General features: G+C 34.3%; 1 protein-coding gene across 1 annotated transcript; it reads right to left on the bottom strand.

Annotated features, from left to right (window-relative positions):
• Positions 1-8,108: 8,108 nt before the first annotated feature.
• Positions 8,109-8,924, bottom strand: LOC129233790 (eukaryotic translation initiation factor 2 subunit 1-like). The gene has a single exon (XM_054867767.1). It carries the CDS (start codon positions 8,922-8,924, stop codon positions 8,109-8,111), a length of 816 nt encoding a protein of 271 aa, XP_054723742.1.
• Positions 8,925-21,197: the final 12,273 nt, after the last annotated feature.

Genomic DNA, 21,197 nt, shown 5'->3' with positions numbered 1-21,197 from the left:
AAAGAAGTAATGCAAGGAGGAAAACTAAAGTATGCAAATAGATAGAACTCAAAATTAAGTGGAACTAACTGTTCTTCAACAAGCTCAAGGAGATTTTGAATTTTAAAATTTAAAGTATTAATGTAAAAAGTGAAGAAAGTCTCAGTGAAATCTACAACATGCTGATGCTTAAATTATCTTTACTTTTAATGAAATATGCATCAACATTGCAAAGTTTATTTCCTCTTCTAGTCACTGTTGGATTTATCTTTTCTGAGGATGATCGTATTTTGAAACTTGGTGCCCACAGGGAGGCGGGATGGCGCAAGTTGCGCCATCAAAGTTTGGGGGGGGGGGCGAAAGTTTTTTTTTTAGAATATGAAATTTTTGATTTTGGGAAGGAAAATTTCTTTTAACTTATTCAACATAAGAAATACATACATAAATAACACCGTTTTGACGTACTCATTCCTAAAATTTATTAGCCGTGAGCCGTGTCTCTTTCAATAAAGGGATCATTAAAGACGGGATGGAGTCAATGTCGTTGAGCTTAGGGGGGGGGGGGGGGGGTAGGCACCCCTGCAGTTTTATTCCCGTGGAAACTATATTTTATATATTGTGTCACGGTTTTCCTGCAAATAGGTTATTTTATGGTAAAACCGCTAGCACAGCTTTTTTTTTTTTTTTTTTGAGGGCGGTTTTGGTCATTAAAACCCCCAATTGCTATTCTCCTGGAATAAATTCATTGCGATATTGATACACGAGCTACATTCCATAACTTGTCTCACCCTCACGCCGTCTCTTCTGCGATTCCGCTTCAACTGATTTATTCATCGAGAAGGTATACTAATGGAGGGAGCCATAGCAAATTTCTCAGTGAAATAAGCTTGGGACCCAATGTTTCCCAGGTCAGGTGACTTGTTTGGCTGGGAAGTTGTCGCGTTTTGGCACGCAATCGCTCTTTTGGCGATAAATATTTTTCAGACGGCGCTTATTATGAAGACGGGGCTACAAATCAGAGCAACTCTGGCTCCAACTCCATTACCGCACAATAATAAATAAATAAATAAATAACGGATACAAATACAGGCCTATTATTCAAATTTCCTCTCCTCACTTCCTTCCGGATTTTAAAATATAATGTAATTGCATTTTCCATGTATTTTGATGTTTATTCCCTAAAATGACGGGCAAGTACAAATAGTTTAAAGTGTTTTGTTATTGACTGAAAATTTATGGATTCATATGTATTGTAATCAATGTTTTGAAATGATTTCATACGCAGGCATACTAGTATTTAAATTGAAGCATAAAAATAGCAAATCTTGATTCTTGCGCATCTGCTGTGCACAGGAGCTTGGCGAGAAGATAATCGCCAAGTAAAAGTGTTTTTATGGAACTAAAATGACATTTGCACTCAAGATATACAATGTTTTATAACTTTTATAGGTAAAATAAGTACAAAAAATTAAAAATTATAGGCCAACTGTGGAATATGTACTCGTTGAATGCATACAAATGTTATTTTTTCTTTATTTAGAAGTAAAAAAAGCATTCGTACATGCAAAGGAAAAGTTACTATACCTCCTGGTGTGGCTTTTTCCTCATAGTTTACAATGCTAGAATACTGCACTATTACTAAAAATCTAATTTTTCCCTTCTACTGTTAAAGGTTGTTATCATGCATGGCTTCAGCTAATGAAAACTTCTTCAGCGGTTACGGTCAACTCGAAATTGCTCCCCAGGTCACATGGTACTGTTGCCGTATTGGGATAGTAGGGTTGCACTCTCTCCATCTATTCCTTCTCAATGGATTTATTACTACTGTCGAACGCGCTTACAACGAGCGCGAAGGGACCCGTGATATTTGCTCGTTATAACCGAGTGCTCGTAAAAAAAAAGCTTGTGAAAAATCATGAAAGTTCATACACACTTGCTTGTTACTATTATTATTATTTCTGGTTAATTTGCTTTGAACTGCCTTATTGTCTCCTTGTATGTTTCCTGTGCTCTCGAAAAAAACTCGGCACTTGACTTCAAGAAAAGGTTTGAATTTTTTCTGCACATCAAAAGATGCGGAAGATGGCTCAGTTTAATTCTTCACATTTGTTGTTTTCGTCGTCGTGTTCAGTGTTTTTTTTTCAGCGATTGCTTATTGCTTTCATTTGACTGTTCTGATGTACTATGATTTTGTTATCTCCCCGCCACCCTCTGCAGCACCACCAACCACCTTCGACCGACTCCTCACGATGCTGCTCCTATAGCGAAAACCGTCTCGAGGTTGCGTCAATATCCTACATACACACACACACACACACAGAGACACACGCACATACACACACACACACAAATGCATACACACACATAAACCTACACACACATACACAAACGCATACCCACACGCACACATACAGACACCTACACATGCACACACACAAATACATACATACACACAACTACCCTTACCTTCATGCCTGCACACAGACACAAACACATATGTCTACACACACATACACATACTCCGCCCCCACGCACACAAACACTCATACACACAACTACTCACACACTCATGCCTGCACACAGACACAAGCGCACATGCCTACACACACATGCACATACTCCCTACCCAACAAACACACATACCCCCACACACAAACACACACGCCTACATACACACACACTATTGATTGCGAAAAACATAATTTGAATTCAAGATGACAAAATTTAAATTAATTTTTCTTTTTTTTTTTTTCATCTGCATTTGCTTGAGTTGAATTCATTCTGCAATAACCTCGGAAGTGATAACATACTGGCGTCAACAAATATTTATTACTAGTGAAAATACCCGGCGTTGCCTGGGTCAGTAATAATTAAGAGAAAAAATCGTTACTTGCTTTTGTTTTCTGTTTTAAGTGAAAGAATTTAAAACACATCTTTTTGACGTGATTAAAAATCGAGTTTCTTCCTTACCCATAAAACTAAAATAGCAATAAGTATAAAGAACAAAATAGTATTGATTTAGAAACGAAAGCACTTTATTTAAGCATATACAAATTTCCAAAACATGAAATTAATCTTCTCATGTTTAAAAAGATTAATCTGTTGATACTTTTTTTTAAACATGGAGTCTAAAACCTTCTCTGTATGGCTAATGAAGTACGAAGTGATTTAAAAAAAGTAGCTGCTCTCGTAATCCCCTTATACTTGCTTTAGCTATTTTGGGAAATTTCAATCATTGTGGGCTCTTGGTGCGATTTTACCGAATTTGCGAGAGTCGTTTTGGGGTACCTTCGATGATTCTCCCCCCCCCCCTTCTTTCCTTTCTTTGTAAAACGATATGATATTAATTTTCGTTACAGAGATATCGTCGCCAGATTCTGAGATACTTTTGGTCACCATAAAATGGCTCTAAACAGTTTCATCCGAAATGTTTTCAAAATAAGTTGTAAAATCTGGTGATTGTTTGAAATTGTGCAAAAAGGAAAATTAATGGAAGTTTTTGTGCTGTTTATGGATTTGCCTAATTTAGTTGCTGGATTATTTAACACAGTAAAAAAAGTCTTTTGAAAATTCTTTGATTGGCGATATTTTGTTCACATGGTGAAAGCTGAGAAACATTATGACGTAGTCTTCAGCTTCAAAAACAACGACGTTGAAAAAACTGCCAAATGCATCAGCTACGGAAATTTTTCTGCAAAAAGTTTGGCGATCTGCTGGTTGATTGGATAATGAGTAAGCGTTCAATCAGCATAAATAATAATAAAAACCATTAATTACATTAAAGTTCCGTTTAAATGGAAAATGATCAGCTAAATCATGTATTATTTGCCAATCTTGTGCAAAAATCTTACTTCAAGATTTGACTCGAGAAAAGCCTTGAACAGTCACGAAAAGCAAAGATAGTCAACAATACAACAATTGTCGCTATCGACAGGGAGTTGAGATGATACACTAAATACTGTATTGAGTTGAGGAAAGCCTTCGAACATGGAACTAAAAAGCTCATAACTCGTTTTTTATTCTACTTAGAAATTTCGAACAGGTGCCATCTTCAGCAGAAAAATCAGAGCTTTCGATGGACATATAATGTAAATATGTGCAAGTATTTTTTCATCCCAATATTAGAGAATTTATACAAAAATTGTGTTTTATTGCCCCCCTAAGGGGGGTTTTACCCCCATAACGCGACGAAAACTACCCTATGTGTTATTCTGATGCATAAGCTATATTATTGTAAAGTTTTATGAAAATCCGTTCAGTAGTTTTTGCGTGAAAGAGTAACAAACATCCATCCATACATCCATACATCCATACAGGGGCGGATCTAGAGGGGGCCATGGGGGCCATGGCCCCTCCCAAAGCCTTGTGATTGTAGGAATTTTTTTAAGGAAAAAAAAGAAAAAATATTATGAGAAGATAACAAAATTTAACACATGTATTTTACTGAAAAAGAAGTATAGACCTTAATTGGGAGATAAATTATATCCCTATCCTCAAAACAAAACTTTTATTTCCAAAAATTTTCTCCATCTTTTACATCATTTCTTGATTCCAACTACAGACACTTGAACGATCTGTAAATGCTGCGATTCTCACAATTATCCTATTGTTCACAAAACCAAAGAGCACCTAAATTTTCGTTTTCATGACTTTAATTTCAAAACTAGGAGGAGAACCCTCTTTTTTCCATGCCCTTGCACAAATGCCTTGATATGTAGCAAAAAATTGCACTTTAAGTTTTTATGTGGAAAAAATGTCAGCGGAAACTAGCTTATCCATCCCTTATCACTTAACTTGCTTCAAAGCTACTGAAATGAATTTTTTTAGGACTTCAACTACAAACGAGTTTTGATAGGACCCGCTTCCTAGTTTATATCGTGATGATAGCTTTAAAAGGAGGTTTTTTGGAGGAGCTCACGAATCTTCCATCCCTTTCTAAAATACGTATAAATATAGTTGAAAATCGTTTTAGAGCCTCAAAGGCAAAATATTTCCAGGAAGAAGGATTCTAAGCACCTTCACACTTCCTTTAATGTAAGCAAACATTACCTAAAGGTGCATTTTTAGGCTGGACAGCTGGAAAGTTAGAAGAGCACCCTTCTTCTTCTAACTTCTCAATGTATTATGATAGAATATTTTGGTTTTTAAGCTTTATTTTCAAAAAGTATTTTGGGGCCAGCGTCCGAAACCTGACCTTTCTCCGTACACCATCAAAAATAGACAAAATGCGTTTTTAGTTTCCTAATTTTCAAAAATTGCTCTGAAATTTAAATTTTGAAACATTTTTGAGGGAGATTCCTAAATCCATCCCATTACCAAATGTCTCGATACCCCGAAAATTAAGTTTTTAAAACTTCATTTTAATAAAATTTCTGAGGAGTTATCAGGGCCCAATCTCCCAATAGGCAGAGTAGGCAGCTGCCTAGGGCGGCAAACTTTTTAGTGGCGGCAAATTTGATATTATAACGCACATTTTGTGAGTTAAATTGTTATTCTTGAAAGTAAAATCTTAGCATTCTTTCATTTTCCACAGAGACAATTTTTTTTCTTCTAATTTAATAATGATTACTTTCACACATCTTCTGAAAGTCAAATGTTTTTCAATCATGGTATTTGCCGAATAAAAATTTGCTTCTGGAGATCACTGTGATTTCATCGGGGCGCCTCAGAATGTGAAACGCCATCATTTCTTCATAACTGTGACAGTTTGAATCTGGGGAACACTTTTTTACGTTTTTTTGAGTCAAGGATATTTTGCTTCTTTTAGGGGGGGGGAGGGGGACGGCAGATTTCAAATTTGCCTAGGGGCGGCATGGAGCTAAATTCGGTCCTGGGGAGTTTGTTCAAAAATTTCGGATGGCCCCTCCCAAAACAATCGGCTGGATCCGCCATCTGCATCCATATAGACAAACTTTCGCATATATAATAGTAGTAAGATTCAATGCTTCTCTACTTCCTAAATAATTTGAAAAAAAAAAAAATAATAATAATAATTAATAAAATAAACAAAAAAAAGAAAGGACCGTCATCACTTATTCTCGGGTCTCATCAATAAGGCTGACTTCGGAAAGTTAAAGGAATTTTTTTAAGAAAGGATAAACTAAGTTGAAATAGGAATTCATATCGGAACGGAAATTTTATGAATCACAAAAATATTGCTCGCTTTAAGCGAGGTTTGTTCGTTAAAAGCGATTTATGTTCCCATAGATTCAACATTGTACCAACCAAATTTTCTGACTTCTTCGCTATATCCGGGTTCTTGTTAAATCAGGGATTGTTATACGCGTGATTGTCTGTATTTATACTTGAGAAATATTTTGTTTTCGTGAGATAAAGGAGAATTCCTGTTTATATTAACAAAAGGATGTCGATATATAGAAGATAAAATGTTACTCATATTGAAATTTTAAGATGGGTGAAAAATAAAATTAAAATCTGCCCTATGTATGGGAGAAAATATTCTCCTATACCTGCTTAATAAAAATTTGGAACAGTTCTTTACTTCAAATAAAAAAGTGAATTTCTCAGATTTCTCTTTTGTTTTTGAGTATTTCCTGTCAAAAGCATTTTTCTCTTATCACAATTTCACAGAAACATATGAATGTCATTATCGACTAACGTGTTATCAGATAAGAATAGAATACTTCAACTCTTACTTCCACGAGTTTGAATCCGTAATCTACAACAAAACAAAATGATAAGCTTGCTATTATACGGCTTATCTTTTTTTCTTTCTTTATTTGCATACGCATGAAAATTAAAGAGATATTTTTTTAAAAGGCAGTCTTTAATCGAAACCTTCCTAATGAACCTAAAACTAGCCCATTATTTCCGGAGTATGAATTTTTTGTTTTGCATATAGAGTTTACATTATTGTTAAAGAGACTTAAATATTGAACAGGCTGACAGGCATTTTACTTCTACAACGCTTCTATAAGTGGAATTAGGGCTCTTTTAGTCAGTGGCGGCGATTGCCCCCCCCCCCCTTTCTTGGTTCAATTATTTATTTTATTTTCCAACTTAGAAACAAAAACTAGAAATTATTAAAAAAAAGCCAAAAAAAAAAAGTATTAAAAAAAGAAGTGTCAAAACTTTCAGATCATAATTAGTTGTTTTACTTTCTATATCTGTATAAGAAATATTATTTAGTACAAGCAGTACCTTTTAGTTTATATATACAGTGTTTAGATATTAGTAAGTCAATTGTTTACCTAAAACAAGCCGTACTTGTTTAATGAAATTATTACCAAGTGTTTGTGGCTTCTCAAAATACTTTGAGGTAAATAATGCAAGTCTAATTCATGTCTAAGTGTTTCTTTGGGGAAAGTTATTGTGTACATAATTCATCAAAATCTTAAGAAAAAAATGTGAGTAAAGCTGTTAAATTTGCATCAATTACCACTCATATGCTCTAAAAACCAGCCTTAGCAAAATTTTGTACTTTTTTTAACCTTTTTTCTTCTTTCATTCTTTCATTTTTTTGCCGCTGCTAAAAATCCTACGACTTTTACTTGTCGGTTTTTTTCCCTCATCCCCCTTTTTAGTCCTCATAGCTGCCTCTTTTAGCTTTTGTTTCTTCTTAAATTGGCCACAATTCGTACACTTATCATGAACGTTGTCTTGTGAAGTTTCAACATCTAATAGTTTTGAGTTAATGAGATACGTATACATTCAAATGTAATGGATGTCAAAATCAATCCAAGAATGGTTTAAATGTATATTTTGCGTGTCTCCAACGTACAAACCTCACAAAGAAACCTGGCATCAAAATTGATTCAGGGGTGATTAAAATGAAAACTGTCCTTGAAATTAGGGAAAAAATCTTTTTGACAAGGGAGTAAAAGTAAAAGGAATAAAACGAATAAATCTAGATTTATGACAGGAGTGCTATCCTCCCCAAGCACAAGGGCGCACTGCCCTAAATATCGTGAAGACCCCCCTCAAAAAGCAAGACCCCCCTCAAATGAGAAAAAAAACCACCGTCAAAACATACGCCCCTCTAAACCCCCGTTGCTTATGATTAGAAAAAAAAGGAAAGAAGAAAGTGAAGGTTGAAAATGTATCTTTATTTTATATTTCTGCTTGGGAAAGTTAAAACTGTTTTTATGTTAAAATGTGTCGTTGCTGTATTATTCATCTGATATATCTTCATCACCTGCTGAAAATTTATCGGGATCTTGAATATCTGTTTCGCATTCCGTTACTATTTTCGGGCCAAAAACCATTTTAAAATTTCCTCCATATGACTTTATTTCAGCTTCAATAGCCTTAAGAGCCTTGTAAACAACATCTTCTCCTTGATCTTTACTTTGTGCTGTTGCTAAGAGCATGTACGTAGGAGTTGCAATCAGCTGAATCTTTAAAAGTACATTTTCGGTTTTCATTTGAAGTCCGGCTTTCAGGGCACTCTTAATACCATCGATGCCAGCCTTTTCAAAGCATGTTACGTCAATGTCCGTCCTGATGTGAATACTGCCAGAAGATAACTTATTGGTGATGACAGAATGTAAAATACGTCTCGTGGTGTTGTCTAAGTTCAAATCATCAAGCAAGGCTGTATTCTCGACTGCTTTCTTGAAAACATCATAAGCAACAGCTTTTCGTTTTAATTTCCTTTCCAAGCACCAGGTTGTATTTTCAAAAAGTTCTTCCAGTTGCTCGGACGAAGTAAATCCTAGTCTTTGCGCAACATTATGCAGAATGCTATAAATTGCTTTAGCTTTGGCATACCTTTTAAGACATAAACTGGCATCTTCTTCTGTCACTCTGCATTTGGACAAATCCACATACTGTTTCTCGACGTCGACGCGTATCACAACTGCACATTCGGTACTGCCAACTCTAAGAAGCTTCTGCAAGGACCGAATCCTCTTCCTTGTCACCTCAGATATGAGGATCATGGCGTTCATGTTGTCATATTCCAGTAGGTGGACATAAGCACCCATACTACCAACGGTTTGAATTCTGATCATAACTGTTTCGTCTACTTGGGGATATTTATCAAAATAGTATCTGCAGGAGAAAGACATTTCAGGTTTTGAAGTCTATGAAGAAATATTCAACGTTTTCTTTTATGATTTAGGTGAAAGGGATTTTCGTAAAAATGTACTTGTTTGTATTGGCTATTGCAAAATGTTAGTTTAGTCAAATTTCTGCATATTTGTGTTTCTGCATCATTGCCTATTAATAAATGTTGAGTACATTTCAAAAGATAAAAAATATTCGTGTTATTTTTAGCAAGGCTTAAATAGATGTTAATAGATATAAATAGCGGCTCTAATAAGTATTGTTTCATTTTGTGTTACTCTTTTGACGTCATTAGCTGTCCTGTGATCAACCGGCCGGTGGCGACCGGCCGAGGTCGTCAAACGCAAGCTCAGTTGCTTTTAATGTGTAGGGTATAAGCTTTAGCTTGAAATCTAGTAATGAGTCTACACCTTGCTGTTTTGCGCCTACAAATATGGGTGCCCCGATGGGAGGTTACGGGAGGTCATTGTGACCTTCCAAACATTTCCTTATTGTCTTATTCGGTAAATTTTGTCTGACGATTCGGCAAATCTATCATCATTCGGCGGAATTTGAAGTTTCATTCGGCAAAATTGTCATCATTCGGCGGAATTTGAAGTTCTATTCGGCAAAATTGTCACCATTCGGCGTTTCCGCCCTCCCAAACATTTAAGTTCGGGGCGCCCCTTTCTACAAAAAACATGGTTCTCTTACGGTTGAGGACGGGAGAGAGATCGTTACTGTCGAGCGTCGAATTACATGATGGTACCGAGTGGAGAAAATCCATTTGAAATTGCTGTCTGACCACCGCACCGATGAGATGTAAACATCCAGTTTACAGGCTGAAATTGACGTATTTATAAGTTTTAAAGGATAACAGCGTTTGCAGATGTTTTAGGTAACTAAATAGGCAGAGTTGCATTAAAAGGAGCGAAACACGCACGTCATTTTTTGAACAAGCACGATTGCTTATTGTCCTCGCTTGACCGTCTTTGAGGTCCGGCTCCTTTTTCAGCTGAGACCAGGGGCTTCTGCAGCACCACCGCCCACCGACCTCTGCAGGCGCGGCTCCTCTGGTCCTGAGCTATCTGCTTTTCCTGGTCGGAGGCGTCCATGTCCTACACACACGCACGCTCACACACTCACATACATACGACTTTACATACATACACTCACACACGCCTACGTGCATACACACAGGTCTACTCACTCTCTCTCTCACACACACACACACAAAACTATGCACACGTAACCGCCCAGGAGGAAGGGCAGGCTTGGGGGGACAGGAGCCGTAACTAGAAACAATAACGGACAGGAGCCGTTTCTAGAAACAATAACTCCAATAAGTAGGGTCCTGTCGCAGTTCGTGATTGCGAAAAACATAATTTGAATTCAAAATTTCAGAAATCAAATTAATTAATTTTTTTTAATTCTCTTTTCCTCCTTATTCAGATAGACTCATCTTAACTGGACGTTTGCCAATTCCATAGCAACCGACCGTGGACAGACAGTTCCAGGTAACATTGCGTTCTATTAGTAGCTAGTTAAGTGGAGCCCATACTGACAAAAAATTATTTATTGATAAAACTAGTAGATATTAAAATGCATTAATGATAAAGTAAAGAATAATGTAATATAATGCAAATGAAAATGAAAATAACATAATAATCTCTATACGTTTAAATAAAGTAGCGTCAAAGAAATTCAGAAAGTATAGCTATGTCTGATGTGACTGTCCTGCGTCTAGCAGACCCCTTTGTACCTACAGCCTTGCAATTTGGTACAAAATTACTTCGAACCCCGAGGGGTTCCAATAGGGTTGCAACTCGTTAATTGTTTTTTAAAAAAAAATGTTTGTTAAATTGTTTTTTAAAACTAGAATTTTTCTTTTGATTAAATTTTTAAGCTAAACTTTCACATGAATTACATATTAAAGGGATGAAGTATTTTCTACTTCCCTAGCATTCTATGTCATTCGAAAGAGTTTTTTCTTCTGCATTAGATTAAGCGTGTTCCAATTTTTTAAATCAATTAGGTTATCAGAAACAACGGCTTCTAATTTCGCGAAAATCCTTGGCTAAACTCAATTCAAGTCTGGAGACAAAGAGCAGAACATTATTGGAGACCACAAATTTGGAAATATCTTTTCAAGCGTACGTGGCATTCTCAAACACTATTTCCAAGTTCACTTTACCATCAATATTGTAACGGATTCGGTGCGACTTCCACTTTCTTGAAATGAAAACACAGTTCTTGATAAAAGCACAGGAAATTTATTTACACTATGTACAGGAAAGATCGTCAACAACTGCTAAATTATTCATAAGCAATTAAGCAATTATCACACAACACCGTAAACTCAACGTTTACACACGTATTTACTTCCAAATACGAAAACAACACAGCGAAATGCCTCGCTATAAACAGAGCTAATACACACTCTTAGTACAAATTCGCAATCGAAACTCCCCTGTTTATCCATCGCTAACGGCTTATATAGACACCGAAAAGAAATTTCTCAAATATTCCACACGCTTCTGTAAAGTAGTAGACCGTTATCAAATTTTATCAATGAACAAAAAGGAAATAGGGGTCGTATACTTTAGCCATATGAAAAGGGGTTGTATATTCATTACGGGAAACTATTTACAGGTTACGTTCCTACAATAATTACTATTTACAGAATTTGTAACATTGCCCCCTTCCCAAGAACTGCACGTCCCGGGCAGTAAAATCCCCAGAAAGGGTGCCAAACTTCTATCACAAGTTTACAAATATACACATTAATTAATAACTAACAGATACAGAAAACACAATAATAACAATAAATATTACTAAACATTAAAAGCAAAAATTATCTACAACTTTTATGTTATCAACCATGGTTGTTTACGTAATACTCATGAACTATGGCCATAGTATGGGGCTAACCGATCATAATGTACAACCCTAGGTTTTGCATTAGGTGATTTTTGGATCCTCACTACGACGTCATTTAGTCGGTTAAGGACTTTGTAGGGTCCAACCCAATGCGACTGCAATTTGGGTGACAGACCTTTCCGTCGGATGGGATTCCATAACCAAACCTTGTCGCCTTCGTTGAATTCATGTCCAGTAGACCTTGTGTCGTATCGGGTCTTCATCTTCTCCGCCGCGATGTTGATTCGCTCTCGTGCGAAGTTATGAAGTCTTCCAACCGGGCCTGGAGATCCTGGATGTACTCCTCAGGCGATGCAGGCGCATCCGGAGGACGACCGAAGACGAGATCACAAGGTAGCCGAAGCTCTCGTCCGAAGAGCATCTGAGATGGGGCATATCCGGTAGTCTCGTGGACAGCACTGCGGTAGGCCAGCAGGAACAAAGGTAGCTTCTTGTCCCAATCCTGTTGATTTCTGGAGACCATAAGTGAATTATTCAGGATTGTGCGGTTAAATCTCTCCACCATGCCGTCCGATTGTGGGTGTAGTGGTGTTGTCCTAGTTTTCTCAATTCCGAGAATTTGACAAAGGCCCTTAAACACAGCAGAAATGAAATTCCTCCCTTGATCGGAATGAATCTGCAAAGGTGTTCCGTATCTCGAGATCCAATGTTGGACTAGAGTCTCTGCTACGGTGGTAGCCTCTTGATCTGGAATGGGATATGCTTCCGGCCATTTAGTGAAATAGTCGATGGAAACAAGAATGTATTTGTTCCCATCAGCAGTTCTTGGTAGAGGACCCAGGATGTCGATCCCAATTCGTTCGAAAGGAGCTCCAACGTTGTACAGACGTAGCTTCCCTCTGCTTCTCTTCTTCGGTCCTTTACGAGCAGCACAGGCGTCACAAGAATGGCACCACTTCTCCACGTCATCCTTCGCCTTGCTCCAGAAGAAGCGCTCCCGAACTTTATTGAGGGTTTTCAAGACACCAAAATGTCCTCCAGTCGCACTACTATGTATTTCTTTCAGAACATCTGAAATCCTTGATCGGGGAAGTAGTAACTGCCACCTAGATGTTTTGCCTTCGTCAGATTCCCCTTTTCGGTGTAGCATAGAGTCCCTATATGAAAACGTAGTTTTCAGAGTTGCGACAACGCGGTATCATTTTCCTATTGGTCGAAGTCCGCCTGAGGCAAGGTTTCTTCTTCTCCCGTAGGATTAACATGGAGCGTATGACAGTGCTGTGGAAAAACCCAGAATCTGAAAAATTAAAGGTGAGTCCAGGATTTTAATGCTCATATTACTGTTCTACAATGTTCAAATTATACGTGTGTAGCTTTACTTGAGTGAGTCCATTCCTATTTCTTTAACTATCACGTAATTATATCAAGAACATGTGTTCCGGTGTGCTAAAATTCCATCCTGACACTTTATTTGGGTCTTTTATAGTTATTTTTTCTGTTAAATTGATGATTCCAATCACAACGTTATTGAAAAACAACACTTTAAGACAAGGCAAAAGTTTAAATTGTGTAAATTAAATTTTTTTAGCGATAGATCTCTGTATTCGGTTTGGCGCGATCAATTTCGTGCTTGGCGACGAGTGAAAGTAAACAAAACATACACTTGTGATGTGAAGAGATCTTAACTTGTGGTTTGTATTATAAATGCTTTATGCTGCGGAAATTTTTATTTTAAATGAATGTGACTTGATATTAAAACCCATTTTAACTTATGTTTTAATGTTAAGGTTTTTATTTTTCCTGATCATTTCTTAGACAAAAATTGACTAATGTATCGTTTTTCATGTTCCTTCAAGTAATCTTCACTTTATGCAACGTAAGTATTTAGTGTCAAATTTTTGTTTTTTGAAAGGAGATGCAGAGGAAATAAAATGCTTATAAATTATAGGACTTTCAGTGCTTGCTGGCAGTATCTTTTAATAACATTTTGATTTATGGAAACGTTTTGTTATGATATTCTGCTAAATGTTGATTAGTTAAAATTTGTTTAAAAAAAACGTCAGTTCGATTATGAAATTAATGTGACCACATGAATTTGCCAAAGCGTTTGAGGTGGCTATGAAGTAAACACTTGCTTGACACACAGTACAGTTTTTATCGATTTTTTAGGTTGAGCGAGCCAATTTAAAATGTATTATTTTATTAAAAATTTAAAGAATTGTAGGTAGTTTTGGTTATTTTGGTAATTTACTCTTTTTTATTCAACAAGCATGCCAGTCGCTGTGTGTGTTCCATCATAAACAGAAAACTGAGGTGTTCTAAGTTCGGTTCAAGTAGTGTGTTGGTACATTTTATTATGCTCTAATTAGGGTTTACTAATTTTTAGGTTGCCTTGTTATTTCCTTTACCTGCTATTTCTTTATCACCTGAAGAATCAAGTGCATGCTATCACCCCACTTCAGGTTCGTAAAAATTTCTATTTTTACTGAGAAAATGATTTTTAAATAATTATGCCATGATTGATATATAGTTAAGTTTTAACAACTTTTGAATTACCTTTGAGGTAAGGACTGTTATCATGGGTTTTTGAGATTGTAAAAGTCCTCCCAGCCACAAAGCTCTTGTTTTTCAGAAATTAGGTACATTTAAAGTTTTGCGGGTTGAAATATCAATACTGTTATAATATAATGCTGAATCAATGGTTTTTTAAGTGAAACTTTTTATGCAAGGGCTTTGAAGTTATATCCAACCTTTTTGTGTGATGAAAAGTGGTGGGGATAAGCAATGTCGGTTAGAAAGAAAATAGTGGCTTGCTTGCCTTCAGATATTGGAGGAAAGTGAGACCTTGCGCTCTTCTCGCTTTCTTTCTCATTTTGTATGGTTGCATGTACTACGTTTAGGCAGCGCGGAGATCAATATGTACATTTGTAATTACTTACTTTAGTTATCGTAAACAGATCATTTCTCTTCTTAAGAAGGAAGAAGATGATCATTATAAGTGGACACATGTATATAATTTTATGTAAGAAAATGAATAAGAAATACAATCTATTCAAAAGTGTTTGATGAACAATTAACATGTTTCGCGTCTATCGTGTGTCATTATGATACAACCTGTTTCTTGGAATCAAACTTTAAAAGAATTCTACTCTTCTAGATCAGCAGAAAAATATAGTACATGAAGCTCTCACCCCACATCAATTTCGTAAAAATTTCGATATTTGGTGGAAAAATGATTTTTAAATAATCCTGTCTCGATTAATGTGGAGTTAAATTTTAACTAGTGCGGCATTTTAAAATAAAGGCTGTCATAATGGATTTTTGAGATTATCCGTAAAGATCAGAAAATATCCGATATTTTGATATATATTGGATATTTTGATATTTATCCGATGTTTTCAATCAATGCAAAATAAAGTCTTTAGTAACTGCTTCCTTAAATCAGAGTTGTTTATTTCTCTTATATTATTATAATTATAATGCATCCACTTTAAAAGTAATGTTTCTTTCACTGTTTATATTCATTTATTACATGTTCGTGATTTTGCCTCACCCACTCAAAAGGTAATTCAATTGCATCTGAGTTCATTTCAACCACTCATAAAAATAAATGTATAAATAAACAAATATTCAATTTATCAGAGATTATCTTAATTTGTTAAAGGCTTTTGAAAATCAATACTTTTGTCAGGAAATAGAACATTGAAATAAAGGGGAATTCAAATGCTCTAAAACAATGGTGCCCAACATACGGCTTTCAAAACTGATTCATGTGGCCAGCTGAAATATCAGGTATAGATAAATGAATTTACTGAAAAATGTGGCTTTATTTTAAAGAATCTAAATTTAAGCATCAGTTATATTGCATTCTCCATATTTTTACTTCACTTAAATTTATATGTTAAAGCCAAACAAGAACAGTTTATAAATAGTTTCTACAGTATGCACTCACATTTTTTCAATCACAAGCACAAGTAAGCTCTTTGATGAGGTAATAGCATTCACGTAAAAGTTTAAGACAGGAGTTTAATTTTTTTTCTCCTCAATCTTGACTAAGACCAATAAAAAAATTAATTTATAGTTTTCTGAAAATTACTCAGGACTGCTGAAATAACACTTTCTGGAAAAAAATTTGTTCAATGTAACTCAGGGGTGATTGTGTTCCGGTATTTTACCGGATTTCCGGTATTTTCATCTTGATTTCCGGTATCTTTCTCTTCAGAAATACCGGAACTCTTATACTTTCAGAAAACCCACTTTAGTAAAACTTAGGTTGATGTTTAGTGGAAAGCCGAAAGTCCAAATTGAAGACGTTTCGTTTGGTATAAAGTGTAAGCTACCGTCATATTTTGCAATCTCTATGGTAATTGTTGAAGAACAGCTGGGGTGGGAGATGGAATAAAGGCTAGATATCCCCCTTAATATTTTCTTTTCAAGATGTCCAATAGCGTTTCTCTGTTGCATATCTTAATATGATGTAACTAGGGGTGCCCATTTCCCCCGACTGCGATGGCACCCCTCAATTTTACCCAGCCCCCTTTTTCCTCAAGAATTGCCACCCACTAATAAAAAGACTTGAATTCTTCTAAATTAATTTCTCCAAAAGTTTCTGTGGTATAATCTGCCTCATGATCCTCCCCCCCCCCTCCGACACAAACACATGAAAATCCTTACTATAGCTATATTATTAGAATAAATTGCTAAAATATTTATTCACCAAGGTGACCTATGGCTTTTCTCTGTTGCAGATGCTTATGTAATAGGCTTTGCAGCCCCCCGCCCCCCCCCCCCCCCCCCCATGAAATGAATTTAACGACCTATATATATATATCAAAAATATCGATATTTGGAGAGCGATATATCGTGGTATTAAAATTCAGATATCGCCCAGCCCTATTGCGCAGTGATCATAATACATGCTGCCCCAATTGCCCCAAACTTACTTAATTCTGAAATCTTTAACCACGGATTGTATGGAATTTTCCAACGTCCAGATAAGACGAATCTATCTGAATGAGGGGAAAAAGTAAAAATTTGATGCTGCTATTCCGCTCATTTGAATGAGACTCTGCTTCTGCAAAAGCTGGCATCACTAAAAAATAATAGATTCGTTCATTTCCGTCTGTAAAACGGATGTTTGTCTTTCCATACAATCTGTAGTCAGACAGTATGCACTTTTAGTAAATTAATGTAATTAATTTTTAAGGATTCAGATATAGTGGAGGAAAATTAAACATTCTTTGAAAAATTTTAAGAAATGAGAAAAATTAAAAGAATTTAGTTCCCTCCATGCACAAGGACGTATTAAGTCCAATTAAAACTTCGAGTTTTATTCCCAGCAAATAATTATGTACATAAATAATGTGTGCATACAGATAATGTGTATATAGATGCCCTTCAAAACACTTTTTCTTCTTGGAAAAAAAGTTCAGGTTTTTTTTCATGGAGTCACAATCACCCATGATAACTGTGCCATGTGATTTCGTGATAGGATTTGTTGGACCATAGGAGCTATTTGTTGGTCAGAAAATAAAATAAAAAATATTAATAATATTAAAATAATTGGGACTTGAACAACGTGCCCCACTGTTCAACATACCCCACCTACCTCTACAATTTTGCTGTGGATATTCCTAAGTGAAGTGCAGAAAAAACAAGCAAGTTTTCTCACGGTTCCTATAAAATTTGGAATCATGAACAATCTTTCTTATTTTAGTCATCATAAACTGATGATTTCTCTTCTTAAGAGCAAAGATGATGCACACTAAAAAATATGTACATAATATTATGTACATAAATGAATGAAAAACACAATCTATGCTAGTCAAAAGAGATTGATGAATTAAAATATTCCCTGTAATATGTGTTTTACTTTTTCATGTGTTTTTAGAACACCGTGTTATTTGAAATTAAACTTTACAACACACTTAATGCAAAGTAGTTGAAATACAGCTCTATTTCAATTAAAGTGTGTTTATTTATTTTCCATTTATAATTTTATGAACTACTTTAAAAACATTCCTGCCAATTCAAAACATCAGCCGTATTGATGATTTAGCACATTTGAAGAGTTTTACTTCAGCTTTTAAATTTATTTGCCCTTAATGTTTTTTAAGTTTCTTCCAGATATTCTGCAACTTAAAGAAAGCTCAACTACTAATTGAATTGTAGCCTTGATGCAGATGTTCTAGAAAACTCATGATAATATTGTACTGTTTGCTTAAAAAATTGTATAATAGAATGATCTCCAGTATTAAGTTTACAAGGATGTCCAGAAATCATTTTCGAAGTTTTCTTAGCTTAACAGCTTTATCAAAACTAATTTTAATGAAGTTGTTTAAAAAAAAATAATAAATTTTCATGCATAATATGCCATTCATGTTTGTTATGTTGAAAACTTCAGGAAATTTGTTACCGAAATGGTCTTTGGACTTTCAACAACGACATACAAACCAACGAAAATTTTGTGTTTAAATGCTAAATAGTGTAATTAAATGAAATTTTGATCTTCTTCATACAAACAATGCTGTATTTCTGATTTGTTACGCTTATTATCAAATTAATTATCATTCATTTGTATAATAATATTGAAATGTAAAGAGGTTAAACAAACAATACTTTTGCAACAGAAATTTTGAAATAGTAGCTGGAATTCTGTTTTGATTCTCTAAATTTAGAGTTTTGAATTTGTTTTGTAAATCAAGTGCTTTCTTTATATTTATGCTTGTTTGTCATGTAAAAATATTGTTTTCAATTCAGATTTATAATAAATTTTTTGGTATTTAAGACAAGGATAAAAAGTTTAGGTATACATAAAATTATGAAAGATGTATTTAGGTTTGTTAAATGTTATACCTTATTTCAGCATTAAATGAACACTTCATTTCTGCTTATTCTGTTCCTGTAATTATCCAGTACCCCCCCCCCTCTCAAAAAGAGATTTTTCTCCCCACTTAAACTACAGGACAGAATTTGAATAACTGCAAATACCTCCAATTTTGGAAGGGATTGGTAGCAACTGTTATCTTTTAGTCCACTTCTGACTGCAGTGCACTTGTTCTGTTTCTGACTGAGTTACGGAAGTATTTTTCAGGATATTAGAACATACGTCGTGTTCATCCATCCATGATATGGGGTAATGAATAGAATAACAATCTATATGAAAAAATCTGAACAAAAAATTCAATTTATTTCAATCAAGGGAGTTTTTTTCATAAAAATTCACGAATAGTATAAGAGAAAATAAATTACAAGCATCAGTAAATTTTGCCCTGTCTAATCGAAACTCCCTGATTGAGTAGATGGGAACAAAGCCTATAACAAAATTTATTTTCTTTATGTTTATAAGTGACTGAAAATTTTGATTAAACTAATGTTTTGTCCATAATTATTAATTTTAGGAAATGATACATTGGAGTAAGGAATTTTTAAAAATTTGGTAATAATAACTACATTTTGAACATCTAAATATTTTGACGTTATGTTGCATTTCAGAAAATACAAAGATTAATCTTTGCTTATTTTGTTACTTAAGCAGTTATTGATAATAATAGTTTGTCCCAAAATCTATAAAAACTACAAATCCTGTTTCGGTACCCTGAATTTGAGTTTGTTTGCCTAGTTGAGAAAAATGTCTTTGTTTCCTCTTTTTTTCCTCGTGTAAAAATGTTGGAAATTCTGTGTTTGAAATAAAGTTTACAGATGTAACACCAAAAAATAAATTGAACATTAGAGACTTTGGTTGTAATTTTTATGTGATAATGACCTGAAGACTTTAATTAATGAGTTTAATTAATGAAGGAATTAATGAGTTTTCTTCATGCTAAGTTGTATTTAAAATATCTGTCAAAATTAAATGTAAACATTGCTTTTCCACGAAAATTGAAAATAAGTACAAGTCCTCTACTGGTGCTGTGAATGATTTTTTCTTTGTAATATTGTTTTAATGTGAAAATATTGTTCAAAATTTAAGTAATAGATGTATGATGCAGAGAAATAAATAAATAACAATAGATATATTTGTTTCTTATTCATGTGAGTTGAAAATAAGTAATGTTTAAAATTACACCCCTCAACTCCTCAATTTATTTCTGAATATTTCTATCTACGTCAAATTAAAGTAATAATTTTAAATTTTATTCAAATTAATATTTTAACCAAGAGGGCCTACTGAACCACTAAAATATTTAGAGGTTCTTGGTATTTTTTCTTTCTTTTTTTTTTGGGGGGGGGGGGAGGGGTTACCTCGTTTTAACCATCTACCTATTTCTAGTATTAAGCTTTCAAATTTTCCTTTGCATATTTACCTTTCAAATTTTTAATTTAATGTTTAACTTAATCACATTTAAATCAGAAAATTGTACAGGGTAAACTTAAACATGCAATTTTTTTAATAGCAAACTATTTTTATTAATAATATTGCTTTTTAGATGGTTACAGAAAATATTTTTAGATTTAAAACTCTTTATAACGCTTGCCTTTACGAAACAAAAACAAGCAATTTCTAATGTCCATTATCTGTCGTTCATTTATTTATTTTCATTTTCTTACCTTTTTTTTTATCACTTCATTTATTTTGAATTAATTAAATTCTAATACATGGAGGTAAGAATTCACATGCTGCAAACTCCCAAAAATAAATAAATAAATAAATAAAAATTATTACAAAAAAAAAAACTGTCGGCAGATTTAAATGGATATATTTTTGCTGAAATTAAAAAATAATAAACTATTCCTTAGTTTTAACTGTAAAAGGCATGTGACAGCAAAGTTGCACTTTTTGAAGATTAGCCCATTAGTGACTGAAGTTTTTAATTAAACTAATGTTTTCTTTTTCGGATGAAAATGCTGAAAATTTTGTGTTTTAAATAAAGTTTATAGATACAATAACACCAAAAAATAAATTGAACAACAGAGATCTATGTTGTTTACAACAACAACAAGATTACAACAATAAGGTCATGCTATTGATCTGAAAACTTAGCATGAAATAAATGAGTTTTCCTCATGCTAAATTGTTTTTAATTTTTAGTTTTTGTTTTCTCATAAAAATTCAAAATAAGTACAAGTCCTTTTTTGGTGCTCTGAATTGTTTTAATTTTGTTTCATTAAAAAAATGTCTACTACCTAACTACCTTTCATTCTAGTATTGTTTTGGTATAAAAATGTTGTTGAAAATTTTAAATAATAGATAGTGTACTTTCAAGAAATAAATATAAAACAATGGAGACATCTGTTTCTTATGCATGTATGAATTTTAAAAAATATATATGTCAAAATACACGCCCCCCCCCCTTAACTTCCCAATTCATTTTTGAATATTTCTATCTGCA

Source organism: Uloborus diversus, unplaced genomic scaffold, assembly GCF_026930045.1.
Source record: "Uloborus diversus isolate 005 unplaced genomic scaffold, Udiv.v.3.1 scaffold_724, whole genome shotgun sequence".
NCBI classification, from domain to species: Eukaryota; Metazoa; Arthropoda; class Arachnida; order Araneae; family Uloboridae; genus Uloborus; species Uloborus diversus.
This window is presented reverse-complemented; position numbering and strand designations above follow the sequence as displayed.

What these genes read in the sequence shown, in the direction of transcription:
- LOC129233790 (XM_054867767.1), bottom strand. Translation starts at nt 8,924, where the DNA reads ATGGGTGCTTATGTCCACCTACTGGAATATGACAACATGAACGCCATG.